This window comes from Acinonyx jubatus, chromosome E2, assembly GCF_027475565.1.
Source record: "Acinonyx jubatus isolate Ajub_Pintada_27869175 chromosome E2, VMU_Ajub_asm_v1.0, whole genome shotgun sequence".
Classification (NCBI taxonomy): domain Eukaryota; kingdom Metazoa; phylum Chordata; class Mammalia; order Carnivora; family Felidae; genus Acinonyx; species Acinonyx jubatus.
Window position 1 is genome coordinate 41953212 of NC_069396.1, and position 18247 is coordinate 41971458.

Sequence of the window (18247 nt, forward strand, 5' to 3'; positions counted from 1 at the left end):
ACAGAAGCGCGGTCCGGGCGCTCTTTCCACGCGCCAGGTGCCCTAGTGAAGGGAAGCAGGCCCTGACTCGGTCCTCCTGCCACCCGCCCCCCGCCCCCCGAGCGCCCCGGGTGAGCGAGGCCGCTAGAGGGCGTCTAGGTCCGGCTGGAGCTCGAGGTGGGGGCCTCCGAGCCGCTCCCGGCCGGAGCGCACCCGCCCTCCAGCGGGAGCCAGGCTCCGGCCCGGGCGTCCCCGGAGCCGGACGGGGGCGCAGTGCAGGCCAGGCGCACTAGAGACTCGGCGCACCGTTTCCTAGGAGTCGGAAATGGGAGTTGGGGGGGGGGGGGGGGCGGGGGATCGGGCGGGGCGCAGGGGAAAAAGCGGAGCGAGAGGAAGGTGGGGGAGGAGGTAGGAGCGGAGGAGGAAGGGGCAACCGACCCCGGAGCCCGGGAGGGAGGCCCCGGGCGCTGGCCGCGGCGCCGCGGGGAGTCTTGGCCGCAGACCTCTCCACCGCGCCGCGCGCGGAAAGGAAATGGCGCATCTGGCCGCGGGCTGCGGGCCGGGCGCCCCCCGCGCGCCCCTCCCCCGCGGTGGCCGACCGCGTGTCCGCAGACGTCACGGGCGGCGCTGCTCCCCGGCGGAGGGGCAGTCGGGGCCGAGACCCGGAGAGGGAGGCCGTGGAGGGGGAGGGGCGGCCCTGGCCCCCGGCTCCGCTCCAGCCCCGGCCGACTCGCAGCCCAGTTTCTTCCCAAGTCCCGCCCCCTACCCCCGGGCGCCGCGGCGGCGGCTGCTCTCCTCTTTGTAACCGAAGAGTCAAGAAATGTGAGAAACGTGCCCTGTGTTACTTATTTGGGAGCCGAAAATTTATGCCCAGCTGAAAGCGCCCGGGGAAATATTACATCAGATGAAATGACAATGATTAAAATCAGCTTCTCCCCCGCCCCCTCCCGAGCCCGGAGGAGGCCCGGGCGCCGCGTGGCCGGCCGGCGGGGGGCTGGGCGGCGGAGGGCGCGGGGGCCCGGGCGCACCGCTCCCGGGAGGGTCCTGGCGGAGGCCCCGGCGGGAAGGCTCGGGCTCCGGGAGAGGCGGGTGGGGATCGCCCGGCGAAAGGAGGGGAACCAGCGCATTTTTGTCGCCGAGCGCGGCAGGCGCGGGCGCGCGGAGCTAATTGCGACTCTAATCCTCTGCCCCGCGGCGCAGCCGAGCCCCGAGCCAGGAGTCGCCGCGCGCTCCCGCTCGCGCTCGCCGCGCTGGGTAATTTGGAGCCGGATCGCTGCCCTTTGCGTCCGGGCTCGGCCGCGACGGGGCGCGGGCTACGGGCTGGGGTGGGGGGCTGGTTTTCTCGCCAGCAATCAGGGAAGGCCGCTGGAGAGAGAGGAGGGAGGAGAGGAGGTGGGAGCGGCGGGAGGGCAGCCGGAGAGCGGCGCGAAGAGGAGGCGGCGGTGGCGGTGGCGGCGGCCGCGAGGAGGGGAGGAGGCGAGGGGAGGGCGGGGAGGGGAGGCCCCGGCGCGCCGCGCCGCGAGGGGCCGCGCGAAGCGGGGGCCGGGGCGGGAGGGGTGGGTGGGGGGAGGGTTGGGGGCGAGAGAGAAAGTAACTCCAGGACGAGACCGGAGCGACCCGCGCAGCGAGCATAGGCGGCCAGGCTGCGCCCGGCGCCCGAGACCGGCGGCTGCGGGGGGCGGGGGCTGCGCCCGAGCCCGTTCCGCCGCTCCGGCTCCGAGGTAAGCCCCGCGCGGGCGGCCACCGCTCGGCGCCGCGCACCCCTGTCCCCAAAGTGGCGGTGATACCGAGAAAGTAGCTCGGCCGGGGTTCGGACCTGGGTAGGGGCGGCTGCTTTGTCCCGGTGCCGGGCGGCGGGGGCTGGCGGCGCGGGGGCACCCAGCACAAAGGCCTGGCGCGGGAGGGGGGGTTGCCCACGTGGGCTGGCCCTGGCCCTGGCCCCGGGTGGACCCTCCCCACGCGGGCGGGCGCCGAGCTTCCTGCCGCGCGGGGCGGGGTGTGGGGGTGGTGGTGTTGCAGGTCCCGGCACTCGGGCCTCAGTGCAGGGCCGAGCGCCCTGCAGGGCCAGCGAGTTTCCGGGGTCAGCCCCGGGCTCACGCCTCTGGGGCTTCGGGGCGCACAGGGCCCGGCTTGGCGCCCAAATCAGAGAGAAAAAGTCTCTAACGGGACAGATGTGCGTCGTCTGACGCCCACCACGCGAGTCCGAGATGGGGCGGGGGGGCCGGCGAGCTGGTGGTGGTCCCAGGCGCGCGGTCTTGGGGGCCCCGGGCGGGCCTTGCGGAGACGCCTCGGGCTCCTGCTGCCCGCGGGTACCCCCTGACCTGGACGCGCGCACGGGGCACACATTTCGGAAATGCCCCTCTCCCGCAGCCCAAACGCCTTTCCGTCATCCCTTGCCCCCCACCTCGACTGCAGAAAGATAAGCTTCAAGTTTTCACTCCGTGTCTCAAATGTGCATGAAGGAATTTAACTGCACGAGTGAATAACAGCATTAGTTTCAATTAATTTTTTTTTAATCCCGGCAACAATAAACTTTGAGAACAAAAGCGCTTTTACGTCCTTAATTAGGCGAGCTTCCCATCTGTGGTCTCTAAGTGTCTGCCTCTTGATTTAACTTTGTCCTCCGCCCCGCCCCCGCCGTACACCCCTCCCCGCCCTGCCAGGCACTCCGGTTCCGTGGCCACCCCCGCCCCGCGGCGCCGCCGGCCTCGGCCCAGCCGGCTTCGGCCGCCCCGAAGTTCACACCGGCCGGCGGGCTCTGCGGCGGGGCTGGCGCGCACCAGGTGGCATGCCCGCCTCCCTCCTCCGCCCTCCCCCTCCATCCCGGACAATTCCGCAGGCCCCTGGCACTCTCGCCCGCGGCTGGCGCCCAGGGCGCAGAGCTGAAGGGAGCTCGCGAGGCGCCTTCTGTTTACCTTTTATGGTTAAAATAACAGCTTAGCAAAGAAGCGACTTCACGAAGAAGCGATTTAGTGAAATCGTCTCAAGCTGCCGCAGCTCAGCCAGTTTAATCACCCCCAGAGAGCTGAACAACTGCGAACACAATGGGACACAAAATCATTTTGTGTGTAAATGAGCGTGGCATTCTGCTCGCTTCCCTCCGCTCGGCGGGCGGGGCGCGGCGGCAGCGGCGGCGGCGGGCGGGCGCGGGACCCGGGGCTCCCACCGCAGCTCAGGGAAGCGGGTCAATACCTAGCCAGTTTGGAGACCCGCGGGCCCTGGAGCACGCTACAGCGCGGAGGCCCCTGCAACAGGCGGTTTGGGCGAGCCTCGGGAGGGCCGGGGCGCGCTGGGGCTGGGTGGTGGGTCGTGGGTTTGCCGGTGATGTTGAAGAAATGAACTTGCGTCTCTTACTGCACCCACTTTTGTGCTTCTGACCTCAGCAGTGGTGTCGGGGAAAGGGTCGTTGTCCAGCACAGATGCGTTGGCCGGAGGCAGCCCTGGAGGTTCTGGTGGAGGCGTAAAGCCTGGGGCTTCCAACGGTGAGTTTTTTGGTTTGCCAGTGAACATCAGGTTGCGCTTGTGATGGAGAAGAGGCTGGATGAGAACAGGATTGAGCAGCTTCTGTGATGGGTACTTGGTGTTAAATGTCACTTGAGTAAAACATTGCGCAGTCCGCTTTGATAGAATTTCCATTGGAATCCCTTCCAGCACACTTTATCCTCAGTTGTGGCTTTCCTTGTGACTCCTCCCCCAGCAGAACCTCCCAGGGCAGGAAAACCCATCCTGAGGTCTGTTTTGGTTTCTCAGAACTTCCTTGAGATAAGTGACCTGCATTTCTTTTCTGAGCTGGCCGGAAGTCAGGAATGCCAAAAGCCGAAGACCCTGAGTAGCCCCCCAGTGAGAGTATAAATTAAACATCACTGTTTAATCGCAACCCCCACCCCAGTTCCATGTCAGGGAACCTGCCAGAGCACTGAGGGCAGAACAGATCCTAGGATGGTAACCTCACTTAAATGTGCAGTATTGACGTTCGTTGGACCTTGGTCCATGTTTTAAAATTGGATGTTGAATTTCAAGGCACAAAGTCAAGCCTGCGACGGAGAAGTCCAGGTTAGGCTTGTGGGAGCCAGTGTGTGTGTATGTGTGTGGGAGGGGGTTGGTGTTCACTGTGCCCTATGAGACAGCCTCAGGTCAATGCAGAGGGCTGCATAGACCTCTTCTCCCCCCACCCCCCACCCCCCTTCGGCAGGGTCCTAAGGTGGCTTGTAGTGACTGAGAGACAGTCTTATTTCAGGTGGTCGTGGCACACAGGAAAGTCACTAGTGGAGAAGAGCAGAACAGAGGGTCCGTTTGCTGAGCTGCTCTCTGTTTCCTTCCGGCCAGCTCTCTAGTGCCTTGGTGGGGTGTGATCCTGAGGGGGTCTGGAATACATTAGGCACAGACAAGACCATTCTGGGGGTCTGGGTTGAAACTGCAGAGGTGCAGGCCAGGCAAACAAAGACAAGTTTCCTCTCTTAGGCGCCCTAGGGGAGAGGTGGCTTCCTAAGTGACTTTCACTCTTCCCTATGCCCTGGCTTCTGCCTAAAGAGACTTCTCTGTGACTGGCCATTCTCACACTGCATCTTAACACCGTGGAGACGGTGTTCAGAGTCCTGGGCTCCCGAGCCCATGGAGGCTGGGGGATCCTCCCTGAGCTGTGGTCCACAGGGCTCTCTGCTGATGCAAGAGGAGACACGGTTGGTAACATGGCTCTGAACCAAAATACCAGGAAAATCAGATTTGTTCTGAAACATTTTGGGGCAATAATGGTGAGCATATGTTTCAGCACTGTCATTAGCCGAATTAGACGTGGAGCTGCCCAGAAAACACGTGTGTGTGTCTGTGTGTGTGTGTGTGTTATGTGTGTGTGTGTGTGTGTGCGCGCGCGTGTGTGCGTGTAAGCTGCTACGGCTTTGGAGCGTGGGGATAGGGTAGTGGCGGGTGGAATCTGGAGAGGGCTGTGTGGTGGGGGGTCCCAGAGAGAAAATGCAGAAAGGAGGATTCCAAGCATCTTTGACTCTGGGAGACCCAGCACCCACGACTCCTGAGGAGTAAAAGCCCTATGGTTTTGTCGGTGCTCCCCACAGATACTCTGGGCAGCGATGGAAGCCTAGATGCCTCACCGCAAGGAGCGGCCGAGCGGGTCCTCGCTTCACGCCCACGGCAGCGCCAGCACTGCGGTGAGAGCCAGCAGGGTGGGCTGGGGCAGTGGCCGGTGGCCCCCTCTCTGCCCTTATCCCCAGCGCCTGCCTGCTCACCCACCGCCCTTCCTCCCAGCCGCCGCAGTCAAGAGATGGCTGTTGACTGGCTGTGCGATTATGTATTTTTTGAAACAAAAATGCTCTTAATTTGATGTGAAATTTACTACATGTATAAAACTCAACGCCTTAGGTGCTGAGGAAGTCACTAATTTAGAGGTGTCTCGTTACTGAGACAAACTTGCAAAAACCCCTGAATCCCAATTCACAAATTGGTGATTCGTTTGTCAGGGGATATTTCACATCTAACACATAAGCCCGCGACCTTTAATTAGAATTTTGCAGTTTGTTTTATGCCCCTGGAGGCTGACACCTTGAAATTTTTTTTTCTTGATTTCTTATTGCTAATAAGCATCTTTCTTTTTCCCTCTGGTTCTTTGAAGAAAATGATGCAAATACACTTAATTACAGTGGTGGCCATAATTTGTCAGCTGAATATGTGATCAGGCACAGGCAGAAGTGATCTGATTAGATCTGTGATCACATTGGCAATAAAAGGGAGTGCCCAGCTCTGTTGTGGAGAAGCTCTCGTTTTCACCTTGTTTCCATCTCCAGGAGGGAGGAAGCATGTCCCGGTTGTCTCTTACCCGGTCGCCCGTGTCTCCCCTGGCCGCCCAGGGGATCCCACTGCCAGCCCAGCTCACCAAGTCCAACGCACCCGTGCACATCGATGTGGGTGGCCACATGTACACCAGCAGCCTGGCCACGCTCACCAAGTACCCTGACTCCAGGTAAGAGCTGAGCCCCTTGGAGCACCAGGCGCACGGTGGTTGTTGGTCCCATCTGCAGCCCGCTGCCAGTGGGCTCTGTCTCCTCTGTCAGCCACTCAGGCTCTCCAGGGCCCTCCCGCTCTCCTGGATCTGGAGGACTAGAGTTTGGGGGGCTGAGTCTACCTCTTAAAAGATGTTTTCTACAGGGACTTGTGACCCTGTGCTGGTGGTATTGAAAGTGCCCGGTAGAGCTCCCGACCCACCGGCAGAAGCCCCTTACGCAGGGCCAGCCCCACCTGAAAGTGGCCAGCAGCTGGCTGGGGAATCTCAGGTATCTTCAGGGTCCCCTTGAGCGAGCCTCAGGCCTGGCCTTTGCCAAGGATCATTTGTGAGCCATGCTGCATGCTCCTTGGGATCCTGGGGGAGAGAAGTATTTAATCCCGTTTCCTACTCTGACCCTTGGTTAAGTACACAAGGGGGAGGATGAGGGGAGCTGCAGTTTCCAGCTTTGTCTGTCCGCGTGGCCACTGCTAGACCCTTGGGTGTAGCAGCCGGCTCCCTTGGGCAGGGGTGGGGAGGTAGGGGGAGTTGCAGATGAGGTGTCTCTGACCAGGAGCATCCCAACAGTGCACCTGGCTCTCCGCCCAGCTCCTGGAGCTCCTGACTCCCGGGCCTATTTGTGGGAGGTGCTGGGCACTATCAGATCCCCCGCTCCCGCCACTTGGGCACGTCCCTCCCAGGGACCTGGTTTCCCATTGGCATAGGAGCAGGGCGGACCAGAGATGGGCTGGGTCTCTGAGCACCCCCTGGAGATGGTACAGCACGCTGCACGCAGAGCCCACGACTGCTTGCTCCTGGCACAGCAAGGCGGCCACCGCTGAGGGCTGAGCAGCAGGAGGGCCAAGGCTACAGGGTATCGCCCTCATTTTATACATTTAAAAAAAAAACAAGAGGAGTTAATTAATCCCCCAGACACCAAGGGATCATCTCTGGGAAGCCTTCTTGTCAGTCTGCCTTGTCGCTGGTGTGAAGGCTCGTTGTGGAGGAGTCCTAGCGCATGGCGGCTTGATGAGGGCCAGGGCGGAGCCCTCCACGGGGGCAGGAGTGCTCTCTCTAGGAGCACATGCTGGAGGTGGATGTAGAGTCCAGTTCAGAATTTGGGGAGTCTGGGGCACAGATGACAGTTGGGACTTCATTCCCTCGGCCCAGCAGAGGCTGAGGCCTGGGGCAGGCACTGGTGAACTTGGGGCCTCGCCGGGGCCGCAGCCACGAGGCCACGTGGCGGTGGCGGCCTGTGAGCTCTGTCTAGGGTGGGAGATGGATTCTGCTTATTTAATTTCAATTTTGCCTTCTGCGGCATTCCCGGGTTGTTTGAGATAGATCATCCCTTAATCGGTTGGCGACGTTTGTGAGTGAAATTCATAAAACCCTTGCCCACAACCTCTCTGAAGAGTGTTTCTTGAAATCAGACACTTGCCTTTCTAGAGCCATCGCAGCTCAGGCCTGCAGGGAATGGCTGCCTCATTCGCGTCTCTAGGCTGCTGCCTGGGAGCAGCAAGGACAGGGGGGTGGCCCTCCCCTCCCATACCCACAGGGCAGCTCATCCTTGCCCATCGTGCTGCTCTGTGGTGGGGCAGGCCTCCTCACCAGGGAGCCGAGGCCACGTGGCTCGCGATCTGGCAGGTGGGACCCTTGGCGGCAGGATGTGCCTGGAGGGGGTGGCAGTCTGCGTGCCTTCCCCGAGGCTGGGGCTCTGCAATGAATCTGTTGTTCTTGCCTGGATGGCTTCTGGCTCAGGGCAGGGCTGCTCCCAGGGCCCGAAGCTTCAGCCTCGAGGCCAACGGGTGGCGTGACCTGTAGGACAGTCAGTGGACAGTGAGTCAGGCCGGGCCTGGGAGGTGGGTGGGGCTGCTGTGCTGGCAAGAGCCCCTCAGATCTCTCTCATCCTTCTTTCAGTGAATCATTAAAATTAAAAAGAAATGTTTTTCACCAATTCCGGAAACCAAGATCAATCCCTCACCCAGTGGCATTGATGTATGAGTCACCAAGCGATGGAGAAGATTGCTAAGGTCACCGAGGAGGCGGGGGGTTCTGGGTATCAGGAAAGTCCCACCTCGGGCAGTGCTGTGAGACCAGGGGGCTAGCGCCCTGCACCCTCGGGGCCCGTGCCCACGGGACTATGTCTGGGCTTCTGGTTCTTGGCTCATCAGGGAGCAGGTGCTACCACTGGGTGGCCCAGGGAAAGCCATCAGCCCTTGCCCATAAAGAGCAGAGCACGGCTGCCCAGGGCTGGAAATGAACTCCAGGGGCTGCCGCCTCCCTCATCCCTGCCGGACATCCGTTAGCTACTGCCATCACAGTCCCAAGCTGGTATCCATGCTGGCTCTGGGAAGCCTCAAATTACTAATAAAATCTTCCACCGAAACATCCGGGAAATTGGAGCCAAAGCTTAAACAAAAGACCTCCATCAGCTGGGGTCAGAGGCGCCCCAAAACCCTGTAGCCTCTCTCAGAGGGTAGCCCAGAAAGGAGTGGGCTCCCAAGACCCTGCAAAGTGATGGGGGGTGGGGGAGGCGGGGGTTGTCCTTTTGTGACCATTGTCCTAACCTGCCCTAAGCTGCTCTCATCCTTGGTAGCCTCAAATCCTGAGGGCACGGAAGGCCTTTGTCCCTTGGAGAGACACTGATGGTAAGGTCTAGAACCAGTCTTAAAGTAAGGCGGATTGAGAACCTTCTAGCCATGGACCAACAGGACAACCTAGAACCCAGCCAGCCCTGGAATGTGGGTGACCCAAGAAGCCCTCTAGACCAACAGGATGGTGTGGAGCCCCAGCCAGCCGTGGCCTAGGATGTTGCTTGCTGCACAGAGTGTTTGAGCTCAACCAGGAACAGGAGAGAAAGTTCCACAGGGAGGCTGAGGCCGTGGACTTGCTGGCTTGCCTGTGGATGTGGCTCTTCCTTCTTCCTGCTGGTGCCATGTTTGGGCCCTCGGCTGTCTGCTGCTGAGGACTGCCCATGGGACAGGCAGTGTTGCCTCGTCCCATCTGTCTCTAGGGTGCTGGATGGCCCTCATTCTGACATCTGAATGCCCAAGCTCTGTGGAGGTCAGGTTTTGGGGACTTAGGCAGCTGGAACAGGCCATGAAGCCCGTAAGGCTTTCCAGCAGGGGCTGCGTCCCCCAGGTCTGGGGAGGTGAGAGGGCTCCATGGCTTGAGGAGTCCCGAGATGAGTCGTGTCTGGGTGATGGCAGTGCTGGTTCCACAGGCTGGGGCCTCTCCACACCACATCATAGACTCTGAGCGGCTCACGCGCGTCCACGAGTTAGCCTTGCCTTTTCTATAGCCCCACTGGGACAGGGGCTGGGCCATGTCCCCAGAGGGAGAATGTGTGATTGCATGGCTGCTGCACACCTGAGCAGGCCCTCCCAGCCAATGCCTTGAGTGTGCCAGGCCACCAGAGTGGGGAACAGTATAGATGGGAGGCTCTGAGCGAGGCTCTGGAGACTAACCCCTCAGCTTCCGCCCCGCTCACGTGCACTGGCACACAATGGTCGGCCAGAGCAGGGCCTCAGGAACAGTGACTTGGAGTGGACGGAGGACTGGGCTGTTGGTGGAGAGGGGAGCGCCCCTGGAGGGTCCTTGCTGGTAGGGGCAGTGAGGCAGGAGGCTTAGGCACCAGCTTGTGCGGGCTGGGCTAGAAGGCCTCAGTCCCAGACCAGGCCACTGTTCTCCCGGGCTGTGCCTACAAGCTGCCGCCTTGGCAGGGTTTAGCTGGTGTGGGGCCCCACCTGCTGAAGGATGTCTGGGGGTGTCATCACTGAGGGGACACTGCCAACCTCCCACCTGCTCCTGAGTCAAGCTCTTGGCTGTCCCCACCCCTCCTAGGGGGCTCCTAACTGTCCACAGCTGGGCCTGGGGGCAGCCAGGGAATCAGCCAGATGGGGCCAGCCACCCTGGGTGTCGGAGAGGCCCCAGCCCTGGCCCTGAGGCCAGGGTCCTCCCTGGAGCGGATGGGGACAGGTATCAGGGGCTCCCCACGAGCATCCTGCAGGTCCTGTGTTTCTGTCAGAACCAAGTGCCCTTCAGAGGACAGGGTGCCAGGATGGGACCTGTCTGCGTGCATCCTCCAGCGTGTGGGCACACTGGAGTGCGTGCTTCTGTGTAGACCGTGGTGCGTGCAGATGCGTTCACACCGCTGCGTGTGTGCAAGCACGCTGTTGAGTGCACGTCTGCTGTGGCACATGCTGTCCCTCCCGCCTGCCTCTCTTCCTCCCCCAGGGCCCCCTGAGCGGGTGACCGCATGGTCTGCCTGTGAGTTTGTCCAGTGCAAACGGCTGTTTCTCTGCTCAGTTCACGCTGGCCGGCGTGTCCTTTGCCTGGGCGCGTCCGGGTCTGCGTGTGATTTGTGTGTTGAAAGGGAGGGGACCGTGTGAGCCTGTGCCTCTCGCCCAGGTGTGTCCCATGTGCCGCTCATTTGTGTGGCTTGGGCGAGGTGTGGGACCCAAGACTGTCTTGCCGGGTTTACGCGTGTTAGCTGGGTGTGTGGCCGTGGGCTGGGGTATCTGACGGTCAGTGGGAGTTTTCGGGGGGGGGGGGGGGGGCAGGGTCTGTCTGGCAGGGGTTGGCGTGCATGGGGCAACGAGGCTGTGTCTTTGTCTCACTGTAGTTTTCCAAGCCTGTCATGTGTCCGGGTGCATGCAGCCAGGCGCGTCTCTCTCTGGCTGTGGCTTGTGAGTGTAGGCTGGGTATACAGCGTGTGCCAGTGTCCTGACTGCGGCCTGGCTGCCCTTGGTGTATGCGGACATCCGTCATGCCCGGTACAGTCCCAGAGTGACCCATGTGAGCCCCCCCCCGCCCCTCCAGCAGGGCAGACCCTAAGGGAAGGGCAGGTGGCCTGGCCCTTCCATCAGACATCCCACTCCCTCTCTCTCCCAGAATAAGCCGCCTCTTCAATGGCACTGAACCCATCGTCCTGGACAGTTTAAAGCAACATTATTTCATCGACCGGGATGGGGAGATTTTCCGCTACGTCCTGAGCTTCCTGCGGACGTCAAAACTGCTGCTCCCGGATGACTTCAAGGTAAGTCTGCAGCCGGCAGCTCCCCAGCGATGCCTGTGCGGTGGCATTACACAGGGGACACTGTGACTTAATAAATGGACCCATGGTCGTCATGGCAACCATAAAAAGTTAAACGATGAAGCCGAGGGCTAAATCAGTTTTTCTAAACTAATTTTGTTTTCTCACGTTTTTAGCTTATTTATCAGGGTGTAACAACAATTAAACAGTGGCGCTTACCCCATTTCATTTGCCGTGTTGAGGGACGGTCGTGCATCAGAGTTACGGGACTTAGAGGTTCCCACATGTGCTCCTTGTCAGCAATTTGCAGGGGGAAGCCTGGTGCAAACGCAATACCTTTTAAATGAAAGGTTATCCCCCGGTCTTGGGGTGAGCCTGTCCAGGGCAGCCGATCTGGCTCTGAGAGTCTGCCTCAGTGCTGGGCCCCTCCATGGCTCCGGGGATCCCAGAGGAAGGAAGCTTAGACCTGCCTTGAACCGGCAATTGTCCCTCCCTCCCTCCCTCCCTTCCTGCACCCAGAGGACCAATGGCCCTGGGGCTGTTTTGTCCTCCATCCAACTGATGCTGGGTGCCAACAAGCAAAGTCAGGCCGAAGATACAATGAAATCTGGGGCAGACATGGGTCCTGTCCTCATCGCACTTACAATCTAGTGAGAAGACAGATGTTCAACAACAATGAAATGCTCGAATCCCCTTGGTGGGGGCGCAGATGTTTCCTGGAAATGAAGCGTGAAGGGGAAGCGTGGAGAACCTGGCCCCAGGGGGGTTGGAGGGAAGGATGCTTCTCTGGATGGCGAAGGAGGAAGAGGGGCAAACAGGTGTGAGGGTCTTGGTGAGCCGGCAGGGTGGCAAGAAGCTTGGTACCATCCAGAACCAGAGAGAAGGTGTCAGCCTGGGGCTGTAGGAATGGGGACGGGAAAGGAGGCTGCTGTTTGAGGTGGGACCTTGGTGGCTAGCTCGGCATGTGGCTGGTGGCATTTTACCCTGAATGCGGTGGCAGGGATGTGAGCAGGGAGTGACAGGTCTGCTAGCCCTGGCTACTGTGTGAAGAAGGAGGGTGCGGGGCGGGAGCAGGAGGCCAAGGGAGTTTCCTGAAGGCCTTGGTCCTGATTGGAGGCAGCAAAGATGGGGCAAAGGGGCAGACTGGGTTTATGTTGAGGACTTGGCCATAGAAGGCCGTGGTATGGACCGGTGGGGGGTCAGGGCATTCTTGAGGCTGCCTCCTGGTCTTTGGCTTGCGGCCTGAGTGGATGCATGGAGGCCCAGGGGTGGAACGGGCTGGAGGGAGTGTTACACCTCACTCCTGCGTGGAATTGGTGGTGTGGCATCGGGTGGAGAAGTTCTGGGCCATAAGAAAAAATGTGTGCCGATATCGTTTAAAACCTCTGGAGTGGATGAGAGCAGATGCCCAGGATGGCACCCTGGGGAGCCCCTGTGGAGGGAAATTGGGCTTTCCTCGGAGGGGTTCCAGAGGCTGGGGGGGCCAGCAGCGGGAAGGAAGGGGCTTAGGGCCTATAGGATGGGCCCTGCTTTGGGGGTTGGGCCTCCTGACTCAGCCTTGAGCTGAGCCCCAGTGACTGGCCCGAGTCATGGGTCCTGAGCTACTCAGGGCCAGGGCACATATGGGCGCACATGTGTTTGGGGGACAGATGGCATGAGCATGCCAGCCTGGGAGTCGGCTGCCTGGGGGTGGGCTTCCCACTCCCAGACACCTCCTCACCTGCCTGCTAGAGCGGGGTGGGCCCAGCACCTGGCGCATTTTGTTGTCCTTTGGCCCTCGCCCGCTTCTCTGAGATGGGCGTTTATGTCCATTTTGTAGACGAGGAAACCGAGGCTCTGAGGAGGTAACTGATGACCAGAGGCCTCAGAGCTGGTAGACAGCATGCGGGAAATCCAACCCAGGGAGGTGTGCCCTGCCTCCCTGCTGGGCTGTGTGAGCTCCTCCGGGGCAGATGAGGGTGCTGCTGCTCTGTGCCCAGCCTCACTTCTCTGGGATTCTAAGAAGGCAGCAGGTCTCCAGACATAGGCACAGCCTCAGGCTCCACTAGTGCAGCCCCCTGGTCTTTCCAGAGGCCCCTCTCTGCTCCAGGGGTTTGGGGCCAGATGGGAAGAGAGCGAGTGTGGGACTTGTGGGACAAGTCTGGCAAAGGTGGACACCAACTGCTGCCTTTCGGTCAAGGCTAGACTCCTGTGCCTGTACACATTCACCTGAGCCTCATTTCCCCCATCTGTACAATGGGTACAACCATCCCAGTCCACACTGAGCCCTGGGGGTCGCAGCTCCACAGTATTGCATGGGGCCAGGTGGCGGCGTCGGGGGCTGGCCTTGGAAAGACCGGCCCCCACCTCCCACCATCCCCTCTGCGCATGCCCACAGGACTTCAGCCTGCTCTACGAGGAGGCGCGGTACTACCAGCTGCAGCCCATGGTGCGCGAGCTGGAGCGCTGGCAGCAGGAGCAGGAGCAGCGGCGCCGCAGCCGCGCCTGTGATTGCCTGGTGGTGCGGGTCACGCCGGACTTGGGTGAGCGGATCGCGCTCAGTGGCGAGAAGGCCCTCATCGAGGAGGTTTTCCCCGAGACCGGGGACGTCATGTGCAACTCTGTCAACGCCGGCTGGAACCAGGACCCCACGCACGTCATCCGCTTCCCGCTCAATGGCTACTGCCGGCTCAACTCCGTGCAGGTGAGGGCTGCGCGCGCGCGCGCGCGCGCCCCACCCGCCTCACCCCTGCCTCCCCACAGCCCTCCGGCAGCAGGGATGGGTGGAGGGAGGCGCGGTCCCTGAAACGGTGAAGCCCTCCGTGCCATCTCACAGAAGAGGCAACAATGTGTCGATGCATAATTTATGTCCCACTCATAATTAAATGATGGCGCCTGGGGGATGGACTTAAAAAAATTGATCCGTGCTTTTTTTTTTTTTTCCAAAAGGATGTTCTATAAAAATGGCCCAGAGTATTTTCAACAGAGTGTGCCTCATTTGACACCCAGAGTCTCCCTTTCGATTCAAATTGAACCCAGGCCATAGGAGCGGCAGGTCAGAGGCTGAGTGGAGGTGGCCTGGAGCCCCCTCACGCACCCTGCTGACCCGCACAGCCGCAGGTGCCCAGATGGCTGCCCAGAGCCGTTCTGAACTGGCCTCCCTCCGAAGCGTCTCAGAGCTGGAGAACCCCAGATGGATGGGGCCTATTCTGCACCAGCTCTTTCAGACCTAAGAGCAGACTCCTATTTCTGCCTGAGGGCAGAGTGGGCATTGTGGGGGGGGGGGGGGGGGCCGGGGGAGAGTCCCATCCTCCCCCCTCCATGCACACATTCCCCAGGCTGTCAGTCAAAACTTAACTACTTGTGGGACACAGGGGTCAGACACAGTGACAAGACCCCCCCCCCCCCCCAGAGGCACAAACCCACGTGGACATGGAGGCTGGTAGAGACTCAGACCCCAAGAGGGCTCCTCCTTCTCCCCACCCTGAGTTCCCTTGAGCTGATGAGCCCCCAGGCCTCAAACCATCTGGGACTTACAGCTCAGGGAAGCAGGTGGCTGCCCAGAGGCCAAGGGCAGAGCCTCTGTGGAGTCAGGCCTCAGTGAGGCGGGGGAAGGGCCTGGGACCACGCCTCCAGAGAGAGGGGGCAGGTTGCATCATGGTGAAGAGAAGTGGCCCGAAGACTCTTTCTGCCTCTAGATGAAGGCTGCGGACCCCTGGGCGCAGCTAGCCTTCCCAGGTTTGGTCACTCAGGAGGACCCGGGGTCTGGCTGCTCCTGTCCCTCCTGTGGTTGCTCAACTTGTGGGCTGTCAGGAGAGGGTGGCCTTGCCCTGGCTGATGCCTACCTGCCCACAAGGCCCAGCCAGGCAGACTCTTGCAGTGGGGCATTGCTGACCATTTCTGTCTTCCCTGGCAGGTCCTGGAGAGGCTGTTTCAGAGGGGCTTTAGCGTGGCTGCATCCTGTGGGGGTGGCGTGGACTCCTCCCAGTTCAGCGAGTACGTGCTTTGCCGTGAGGAGCGGCGACCGCAGCCCAACCCTACTGCGGTCCGGATAAAGCAGGAGCCCCTGGACTAGGCCCTGCCTCAGTGCCCACCTGAGGCCGTGTGGCCCTGGGGAACCCCCCAGGGCCCTGGAAACGGTGCTGGGGAGTTCTGCCTGTGCCTGCTTAGCAGTGGGCGTGAGACTGAGGGTGGGGCTGGAGCATCCAAAGCCAGCCCAGGGAACCCCAGGTATCATGGCAACAGAACGTGGGGCTCCGGAGGCATGCCCGCGGAAGGACCGTTAATGTGACCCAAAGATGCTGCGGTGGGGACAGTTCTCGGGGCACTGCGGCTCCCTGGCCTGGCACAGCGTTCTCCGAGGCAGGGTCAGCAGAGGCCTCCCGGCCCACTCTGGAGGAGCCGTTCATCCTTCTCCACGCGTGGCAGACTCCACGGGGTCTCCTTGCGTCACAGATGGCTTATTTTTCTACAGTATTTAAGATGAAAGTAACTAACTACACAAGCCAGAGAGGCCGACAAGGACCAACGCTTCTTCATCTGGTGCTCAGTTCTTAGCCGGACGTGTGCGTGCCCCTGTGGCAGAGGAGCTCCCAGGGGCCGGGGCCCAGGTGCCCGCAGAGTGGGGCTTGGGAGACCTCTGGTCCCTGTTCCAGAGACAGAAGCAAGAGTGGCAATACCATAGGAACGGAAGCAGGGCCCCCACGGGGCAGGGCTGCTGGGAGGAGGGCTGGGTGGGTGTGGGGGATGGATGGCTCTGGAACCATCTGAGACCCTCACCTTTGCTGCCACCCGGGGTGCAGGCCACACTTGGTGAGTCACCTGACCTACCAATACCCTGGGGCTTCCAGTCCTGAGTGTTCTCACACCCGGGCTTCTGCAGAAGTCTCTCCCCATCCAGACCAGCCACGGGGCCACACCGCATCCTTACCTCAGGAACGGGCCCCACGGTGAAGGGGCCCATGTGTCAGCGTCCTCTGGGTCCCCAGCTCAGGAAGCCGTCCCCAGCTCCGATTTTCCCACACTAATATGCACACTGAATTTGAGTTAAACCGTTCCACTAGCCTGCCAATAAGACTGGGACACAAGGCATACCTGGGGCTGTTGGCCCCGGATTCCAACAAGGACTGGCCCCGAGGGGTGCTCACAGACCTGCTCCCTCCCAGACGACAGGCCCAAAGATGGACACCCCTGGCCTTGTCACCCTTCCCTGCGCGCTGGCTCCACCCGGGTGGGGAAACCTCGGAGGGGCGCCGCAGCCAGCCCCGCGCTGTGTAACAACGCCTGTAGACTTGTATATGACTCCTTTAATATTGTAAAGATGCCGATGTACAATTGTCGTGTGTTTGTGTAAACACATTACGTTCCTAGTTCATGCCATAAATGATGCTATAAAGCGAATGACTCAGGCTCCGTCCTGTGCAGAAGCGACAGCCGTATCCCGCATTCCACGTAGCGTGGGGTGGTTTGGGGGCGGGGTTCGTCCCTGATGCGGGAGAACCAGCAGACCCTGCAGAGGTAGCTGGGGGAGGGGGAGGGGCAGGGTCCCGAGCGGGCCGTTATTTATTGCATTTGGGTGTTTCCTCTCTGCTGTGCCTGTCGCCTCTGGGCAGCACAGATTCTGAATTCTGATTCACAGCCCCTAACCAGATGCGAGCCGGGAAAAGGCAGACAGAAGGTGTCCGAGGGCTTTTGAACCCAGTCAAATGTTTGAGAGTTTCCCTTCTCTGGCTTTTGGTTGAGGCTGGCGTCCTCTTTAGAGCCCCACGGAGCAGAAGGTGGCCAGCCACGGAACTTGCAGCCCCCAGCCTGAGAACTGCCGGTCGCCGGAGCGCAGAACAGGACCTCGGTGGGTCTCTTTCCAGGGGTGCGCCCTCCGTTCTAATGAGTCTTTTTGTGTTTTTCCTCAAAGTCCTTATGTTCCAACACACGAGGACCCTTTTCCATGCCCGGTCAGGGACACCAGCTTCAACCTCCTGCAGGACAGGAGCACAGAGCAGCCTCATCCCGTCTGAGGCCACAGAGCAGACGCCATCAGACAATCTAATTTGCTGGACAGAGTTGCTAGCCTTTTCCTTTGCTTAGCAACGCGCCTGTGGTTGGCACATCTGTATTTGGGCATCTGAGGTTCACATCTGAGAGGAGGAGAAAGTGTGTTTATTAGAAAGGAAGTCTTGTGAAAACAGCTCAGTGCCGTGTGCGTTTTTGGATTTTTTTTTTTTTTCTGGTGTGACTGCGGGAGACTCCCTGACATTTTCAGACAAACATCTTTTCGATTAAACCATTGTGCTAAAAAACAAAAAGAGTAACGACCTTACTGAATGTTACTCCCGTTTCTTTACTAATTGAGTAAAATCAGGAAGTCGATTTTGCATAAATCGGGGAATTTCAGACTTTGGAGACAAAACTGTGCTCCTGTAGTAATGCTAAAATTCTAATATATGCAGTCCCTTAAACCGCACAAATTATTGATTCCTTTAAAACATTTTTGTACTTCTGGAATGAATATATTCTAAGTAATCTTTTGATCAAATACCAGCAGCATAAATGTTTCTTCTGTTCTTCATAAGCCTCAAAACTGATTCTTATAAGCCCATGCTGCCAAACCTCTAGCAGTGCAGGGTGAACTAGGCAAGCCACAGCAGGTGGCTTCTGTCACTGTCCTCACATGGGGCTCAAAGCCAGGTCATAGGGGCACCTGGGTGGCTCAGTCGGTTAAGTGTCTGACTTCAGCTCAGGTCATGATCTCACGGTTCGTAAGTTCAAGCCCCACACTGGGCTCTGTGCTCACAGCTCAGAGCCTGGAGCCTGCTTCCTATTCTGTGTCTCCTCTCTCTGCCTCTCCCCTGCTCACGTTCTCTCTCTCTCAAAAATAAATGAACATTAAAAAAAAAAAAAAAGCCAGGTCACAACACTAAATATCTTTTAAAAAGTGTTTTTTTTTTTTTTTTTTTGAAGCTACCACTTGACTGTGTTCCTTAGAATAAATAAAGGCTATTTTATAAATTACACACACAGCTTGACTGCTTTGTTTCTACTCCATTGAGGCAGCCACAAGAAGGTACTCTGGCTTAGATGATTCTGAAACCAGCACTCCTCACACTTGGACTTGGCTTGGCCAATGACTAGCCCTGAGTAGCCCAAGTCCCAATTCCTGACCTCATTTGAGGAGCTGCTTGGAGGGCTGGGCCCTAAGCGGCTGCATGGTCCCCAGGCAGCCCAGCGTGCACCACGCTGGCAGACCTGGGAATGAGGGCAGAGAAGGC

The 18247-nt window shown here is 59.6% G+C and overlaps 1 protein-coding gene across 2 annotated transcripts; it reads left to right on the top strand.

Annotated features, from left to right (window-relative positions):
• Window positions 1-1540: 1540 nt before the first annotated feature.
• KCTD15 (potassium channel tetramerization domain containing 15) lies at window positions 1541-16394 on the top strand. 2 transcript variants are annotated; one of them, XM_027044558.2, is made up of 7 exons: window positions 1541-1700; window positions 3363-3461; window positions 5049-5141; window positions 5775-5950; window positions 10862-11006; window positions 13381-13686; window positions 14899-16394. In XM_027044558.2, the coding sequence occupies exons 3-7, from the start codon at window positions 5076-5078 to the stop codon at window positions 15055-15057; spliced, it is 852 nt and encodes a 283-aa protein (XP_026900359.1). In that variant the 5' UTR covers window positions 1541-1700; window positions 3363-3461; window positions 5049-5075; the 3' UTR covers window positions 15058-16394. The 2 variants fall into 2 exon arrangements, with proteins under 2 accessions (XP_026900359.1, XP_026900360.1); XM_027044559.2 differs by having other exon boundaries at window positions 3366-3461.
• The last annotated feature ends 1853 nt before the right edge of the window (window positions 16395-18247 follow it).

Excerpts from the sequence above, each read along its gene's own strand:
- KCTD15 (XM_027044558.2), top strand. The coding sequence starts at position 5,076 with ATGCCTCACCGCAAGGAGCGGCCGAGCGGGTCCTCGCTTCACGCCCAC. Across the intron at positions 5,142-5,774 it reads ACGGCAGCGCCAGCACTGCG|GAGGGAGGAAGCATGTCCCG; the intron begins GTGAGAGCCAGC and ends TTCCATCTCCAG. Across the intron at positions 5,951-10,861 it reads ACCAAGTACCCTGACTCCAG|AATAAGCCGCCTCTTCAATG; the intron begins GTAAGAGCTGAG and ends TCTCTCTCCCAG.